The sequence below is a fragment of the Babylonia areolata genome, chromosome 27 (genome assembly GCF_041734735.1).
Source record: "Babylonia areolata isolate BAREFJ2019XMU chromosome 27, ASM4173473v1, whole genome shotgun sequence".
Lineage (NCBI taxonomy): Eukaryota > Metazoa > Mollusca > Gastropoda > Neogastropoda > Buccinidae > Babylonia > Babylonia areolata.
Window position 1 is genome coordinate 39463240 of NC_134902.1, and position 7500 is coordinate 39470739.

Below are 7500 nucleotides of genomic sequence, written 5' to 3' on the forward strand. Positions count from 1 at the left end.
GCTAGAGATGGTACAGCCACACCAGCACAGCTCAATAAACAGCTAGAGATGGTTCTGTCACACCAGTACAGCTCAATAAACAGCTAGAGATGGTACAGCCACACCAGCACAGCTCAATAAACAGCTATAGATGGTTCTGTCACACCAGTACAGCTCAATAAACAGCTCGAGATGGTTCTATCACACCAGCACAGCTCAATAAACAGCTAGAGATTGTTCTGTCACACCAGCACAGCTCAATAAACAGCTAGAAATGGACCTGTGACAGCAGCACAGCATGACAAAACAGCCAGGGGAATGTTAAAGGCCCAGACTGTGACAGCAGTCAGAAGGAAGGCACTCTGTGATTCCAGACCCAGCCGCCTCAGCGTCAGCAGACCTGGGTGTGGTGGTTCCCGTGACGTTGTGCACTGCTCTGTTGGGCCTGCTGTGTGGGCTGCTCATCGGGTCAGTTCTCTCCACTTCCTGTTTCTGTCTCTCCCTGTGTCATGGGGTCAGTTCTCTCCACTTTCTGTTTCTGTCTCTCCCTGTGTCATGGGGTCAGTTCTCTCCACTTCCTGTTTCTGTCTCTCCCTGTGTCATGGGGTCAGTTCTCTCCACTTACTGCTTCTGTCTCTCCTTTTGTCAGGCTGTCTCTGTCTCTCTCTCCGCGTCTCTCCCATTGTTAGGCTGTCTCTCTGCCACTCTGCCTCTCCCATTGTCAGGCTGTCTCTCTGTCTCTCCCATTGTCAGGCTGTCTCTCTGTCACTCTGCCTCTCCCATTGTCAGGCTGTCTCTCTGTCACTCTGTCTCTCCCATTGTCAGGCTGTCTCTCTGTCTCTCCCATTGTCAGGCTGTCTCTCTGCCACTCTGCCTCTCCCATTGTCAGGCTGTCTCTTTGTCACTCTGCCTCTCCCATTGTTAGGCTGTCACTCTGCCTCTCCCATTGTCAGGCTGTCTCTCTGTCACTCTGCCTCTCCCATTGTTAGGCTGTCTCTCTGTCACTCTGCCTCTCCCATTGTTAGGCTGTCACTCTGCCTCTCCCATTGTCAGGCTGTCTCTCTGTCACTCTGCCTCTCCCATTGTCAGGCTGTCTCTCTGCCTCTCCCATTGTCAGGCTGTCTCTCTGCCTCTCCCATTGTCAGGCTGTCTCTCTGTCACTCTGCCTCTCCCATTGTTAGGCTGTCTCTCTGTCACTCTGCCTCTCCCATTGTTAGGCTGTCACTCTGCCTCTCCCATTGTCAGGCTGTCTCTCTGTCTCTTCCATTGTCTGTCTTCCCCTGTGTCAGTCTCTCTCTCTCTCTCTCTCTCTCTCTCTCTCTCTTGCTCTCTCTCTCCTCTCTCTCTCCCTCTCTCCCTTTGTCAGGCTGTCTCTCTGTCACACTCTCTCTGTCTCTCCCTTGGGGCCTAGGTACCGCTGCAACACATTGAAAACGTTCAGTTATGTATTCTCTGATGGAAGGTTTTGAGAACATTGATATAAACACTGCAACACACATTGAAAACGTTCAGTTATGTATTCTGATGGAAAGTTTTGGGAACATTGATAGAAATATTGCAACACATTGAAAACGTTCAGTTATGTATTCTGATGGAAGGTTTTTGGGAACATTGATATAAACACTGCAGCACTGTGATTATTTGCATATGTAAAATGGTTGTGTTTTGTTTCGTGCAGCATGCATGTCCAGAAAAAACGACAAGCCAACAACCCATACCAGAGAGGACAGCAGAGCACTTGCCTGCAGCAGATGAGCGTTTCAGAAGGTGGGTGGATGCTTTGCCCCACATCTACCAGTGGCTGTCTGGCTGGTAATGCTTTGCCCCATATCCACCATGCCTGGTTGGCTGGTGATGCTTTGCCCCATATCTACTAGTGGCTGTTTGGCTGGTAATGCTTTGCCCCATATCTACCAGTGCCTGTTTGGCTGGTGATGCTTTGCCCCATATCTACTAGTGCCTGTTTGGCTGGTGATGCTTTGGCCCACATCTACCGTGCCTGTTTGGCTGGTAATGCTTTGGCCCACATCTACTAGTGGCTGTTTGGCTGGTAATGCTTTGCCCCACATCTACCATGCCTGTTTGGCTGGTAATGCTTTGCCCCATATCTACCAGTGCCTGTTTGGCTGGTAATGCTTTGCCCCATATCTACCATGCCTGTTTGGCTGGTAATGCTTTGCCCCATATCTACCATTCCTGTTTGGCTGGTAATGCTTTGCCCCACATCTACTAGTGCCTGTTTGGCTGGTAATGCTTTGCCCCATATCTACCGTGCCTGTTTGGCTGGTGATGCTTTGCCCCATATCTACCAGTGCCTGTTTGGCTGGTAATGCTTTGCCCCATATCTACTAGTGGCTGTTTGGCTGGTGATGCTTTGCCCCACATCTACTGGTGGCTGTTTGGCTGGTAATGCTTTGCCCCACATCTACTAGTGGCTGTTTGGCTGGTGATGCTTTGCCCCATATCTACCATGCCTGTTTGGCTGGTAATGCTTTGCCCCATATCTACTAGTGGCTGTTTGGCTGGTGATGCTTTGCCCCATATCTACCAGTGCCTGTTTGGCTGGTAATGTTTCTCTCCATATCTACCGTGCCTGTTTGGCTGGTGATGCTTTGCCCCATATCTACCAGTGCCTGTTTGGCTGGTAATGTTTCTCTCCATATCTACCGTGCCTGTTTGGCTGGTGATGCTTTGCCCCATATCTACCAGTGCCTGTTTGGCTGGTGATGCTTTGCCCCATATCTACCATGCCTGTTTGGCTGGTGATGCTTTGCCCCATATCTACTAGTGGCTGTTTGGCTGGTAATGTTTCTCTCCATATCTACCAGTGCCTGGTTGGCTGGTAATGTTTCTCTCCATATCTACCAGTGCCTGGTTGGCTGGTAATGTTTCTCTCCATATCTACCATTCCTGTTTGGCTGGTGATGCTTTGCCCCACATCTACTAGTGGCTGTTTGGCTGGTAATGCTTTGCCCCATATCTACCGTGCCTGTTTGGCTGGTAATGTTTCTCTCCACAAATACCAGTGCCTGTTTGGCTGGTAATGCTTTGCTCCATATCTACCAATGCCTGTTTGGCTGGTAATGTTTCTCTCCATATCTACCAGTGCCTGTTTGGCTGGTGTTTCTGTCCATATCTACTAGTGGCTGTTTGGCTGGTAATATTTCTCTCCACATCTACCAGTGCCTGTTTGGCTGGTAATGTTTCAACAGACGACAGTTTTTTCACGGACAGCATATGTCTTTTTTATGAAATGAAATAGAACGTTCCGTTGAAAGCTTCGTTTTTTTGTTTTTTTTTATTATTATTATTTTTAATTATAGGATTTTCAGGCTAGTTGAACAACGATATATACTTTGGCAATGCTATTTTACGTTTCTTGATGATATAAAACATAACTTTGTTATTGAAACTCACTCACTCACTCATTCCCTCGACCGCTGGGGTCGTTGGGGGGACATGAGGAAGATGTCATAGCTCGCCACGCCGTTCTGTTGGCAGCTGTCGTGAGGAGATCCGGCATCGTCATTTTGGTCCATTCCTTGACGTTGTCAGACCAGCTCTTTCTCTGCCGCCCCCGTCTGCTCCCTCCCTCTACAGTCCCTTGCAGGATGGTTTTGGAGAGGGTGTTATGTCGTATGACGTGACCAAACCATGCCATCTTCCGTCGTTTGACAGTCGCCAGCAGTGGTTCTTGGGGCCCAACAAGGTTGCTGACCAGGTTCCGCACATAGTCATTGGTCTTGTGCTCCTTGTAGGAGATGTGTAGTAGTCTCCTCAAGCACTTGGTTTCGAATGCTTGGATTCTTCTTTCTGTTTCTGCCAACAGTGTCCATTGAAAATGTTTCAACAAAAGAAACAAAACTTACAACACAAACAAGCACGCAGACACACACACACACACACACACACACACACACACACACACACACACACACACACACACACACACACACACACACACACACACACACAAAAGCTCCAAATGAAGCCCTGGTATCACAGGTGTTTGGTACTCAACTAAAATAACGGACCAAAAAACTCCCACACGTTTGGCACCAACTGCGTCCTGCGAGCAAAGTTTCTTCCCCCACCGCCTTGCCCCTCGTCTCCACCCCCTTCACTCCTTCCTCTCCCATAGTCTTCGTCTGCTCGCCCGGCTTTTCCTTTTCCAGGGCACACTCCCCTCAACACGCCCCCTCGCTGCACACACTGTTTCAACTGTTGGCTTCTTCTGCCACTTCGCTGTCCAGCTCCAAATGATCATTGTCTGCGGTATGTCCGGGGTCGTGATTGCTTCAAGGCGACGAAAGGCGCCAACAGTGTCGTTCTGTTGCTCGCTTTGCACGGTGAATGGGCTTACAGCTGGTCGATGCTTTAAAATCTCTGGATGACATCGTATACCGTGTTAGGACGGTGTTTATGTTGTGTATTCAGAATAGAATATGTCTTTATTACTTGGTGTACCGGAGTTACAAGGAATGTTGAGAAAGGGGGTGGGGGTGGGGGGGACGTGGGGGGGGGGAGACAAGACATAGAAAGGTACAAACACAAATTGAAAATAATACACAAACACATATACAGTAGAATTATGGACACATACATGTGCATATCAATAATTATAAGAACTTGTGCATACACTCACACACACACACACACACACACACACACACACACACACACACACACACACACACACACACACACGCACACACATATTTGAACATAAGCCGAGGTACATAACATATAGACTGCAATAAATCATTCTACTTAGTTTGACAACATCTATTTGTATTTGTAATTCTGTCTAAAGGACAGTTAGTTAAAGCCCAGTGACGGGTTAACTCGTCATGTATACAGTCCTGTCGTAACTACAGTATGACGGGTTAACTCGTCATGTATACAGTCCTGTCGTAACTACAGTATGACGGGCTGACACGTCATGTAGACAGTCTTGTCGTAATTACAGTATGACGGGTTAACACGTCATGTAGACAGTTCTGTCGTAACTACAGTATGACGGGTTAACTCGTCATGTATACAGTTCTGTCATAACTACAGTATGACGGGTTAACTCGTCATGTATACAGGCCTGTCATATCTACAGTATGACGGGTTAACTCGTCATATATATACAGTCCTGTCGTAACTACAGTATGACGGATTAACTCACTCCGTACGGCCAGTCCTCTCTTCTCCTCTACACAGACCCCTCGGATGTCCAGTGGGTGTCTCAATGATCCAACCTTTAGCTTCCGTCGTCAGAATTGTGGTATTCTTTGTCAACATTCACGTCTTCAGTATAAGAGCTTTCCGCTTGCAATATTTTGATGATGGTAATTGGGGTGAAACGCTGTTAACGTCGTCTCTCTCGCCGTTCGTATGGAGAGAGTTAACCTTTTCTACCTCACAGCTACATGCCCACTACCCCCCCCCCCCCCCCCCCCCCCCCCCGGGACAGCACTACATGAGACCAACGCGTTAGGGATATTCACTAAAACTGCGAAAAGTGATGGAGAATTGCTGAATTAATCGGCCACACTAATCTTCGTTCTCATGCTTCCGGAATCCGTAAATGGCTGTTAAGAATGTACCGAACAAGAATAAACGAAATTAGAATCGTGTATTGCTTCGAGAATACTCGTACCTGGTCCACAGGAAGAGTAATCATGGTACGAGTAACTCGTATCTGGAGTAGAATCTAACCCGTCACGTGCACAGCGAAGAGAGACATGAAGTGAATGACGAACTGACCGTTGTTCCACAGAGGATGGCCGTGATGACCACCACTACAAGGAACTGGTGGAAGATGACGTCAGCGATTCTGCCCACATCCATCCCTCCACCTGCCCGGAGAATGTCTGACATGGCTACATCACTATCCACACCCCACCTGTACCACCCTGATGTGTGACATGGCTACATCACTATCCACACCCCACCTGTACCACCCTGTCTGACATGGCTACATCACTATCCACACCCCACCTGTACCACCCTGATGTCTGACATGGCTACATCACTATCCACACCCCACCTGTACCACCCTGTCTGACATGGCTACATCACTATCCACACCCCACCTGTACCACCCTGATGTGTGACATGGCTACATCACTATCCACACCCCACCTGTACCACCCTGATGTGTGACATGGCTACATCACTAACCACACCCTACCTGTACCACCCTGTCTGACATGGCTACATCACTAACCACACCCTACCTGTACCACCCTGTCTGACATGGCTACATCACTAACCACACCCTACCTGTACCACCCTGTCTGACATGGCTACATCACTATCCACACCCCACCTGTACCACCCTGATGTGTGACATGGCTACATCACTATCCACACCCCACCTGTACCACCCTGATGTCTGACATGGCTACATCACTATCCACACCACACCTGTACCACCCTGATGTCTGACATGGCTACATCACTATCCACACCCCACCTGTACCACCCTGTCTGACATGGCTACATCACTATCCACACCCCACCTGTACCACCCTGTCTGACATGGCTACATCACTATCCACACCCCACCTGACATGGCTACATAACTAAGTAGTGTTAATGGCTTTATATCTGTTTTTTCGCCAAAGGCTTACTGATTGTAGAGGGCAACGTGGTATGGTCACATTCATACTAGTGACAGATTTACTGTGTATAGAACTTTCTGTAGTGTACCAGATGTAAAACCGTAACTACTGCAAGATACATATATATATATATATATATATATATATATATATATATATATATATATATATATATATATATATATATATATATATATATATATATATATATATGCCTTAGAAACGTGTGACGACGAGAATTAGATCAAGAATATCAGAAGTAACAACACATCAGGCACGAGCTGTATAGCAGGCGCCTTTTTCACAAAATGATCTGCCGCCGGTCTTCAGCGACTCGCGTAGGATGCGCGACGCCATTCCAGGTTTGAATGCAAGGCCCTTCTAAACAAATCCTCAGACCGTTTTTTAAACTAAATCTATGTATCTTTCCTTCCCAGTAATATGTCTGTTGTGCTTAAACACACACTTAAATAATCAGAAGCATATTTGATTTTAGTTTTATCGTTCGTCAGTGTGAAGATTTCAACTGACGCTGAGCTTACGTCTTGAATTAAAAACATTAAATAACCCCCCCCCCCCCCCCCCCCCCCCCTCACCATTCGCTTTGTCCATTACATATTATACATAAATTTTGTGCTGATGATTTGATCATATGTCGTGAAGCCCAAGAAAACAAAATGAGGAACACTTTGTTTTGTTGCCCAGCACTAAGAAACATACGTCAAATGTTTATAAAAGACAAAGTACTACGAATATCCCTCGCTATTTAAGTTACGTTTGTTGATGTCATCAAGCAGTGCAAATGAATTTCTCAATTTTTGCGTGTTGTTATATAAGGCATTCAGATTCAGAGAAATTGTTGTTTCATAAAAGAAATGCAGTGTATCTTTTATTGTCTATATATATA

General features: G+C 46.9%; 1 protein-coding gene across 1 annotated transcript in view; it reads left to right on the forward strand.

Moving 5' to 3' along the window:
* Positions 1-6724, forward strand: part of LOC143301368 (uncharacterized) — a 19614-nt gene extending 12890 nt beyond the window's left edge. Inside the window, exons 7-9 of the mRNA XM_076615610.1 lie at positions 354-447; positions 1658-1746; positions 5747-6724. Coding sequence (XP_076471725.1) covers positions 354-447; positions 1658-1746; positions 5747-5844 — 281 coding nt within the window. The 3' untranslated portion in view covers positions 5845-6724. The remainder of the gene's footprint in view (positions 1-353; positions 448-1657; positions 1747-5746) is intronic.
* The last annotated feature ends 776 nt before the right edge of the window (positions 6725-7500 follow it).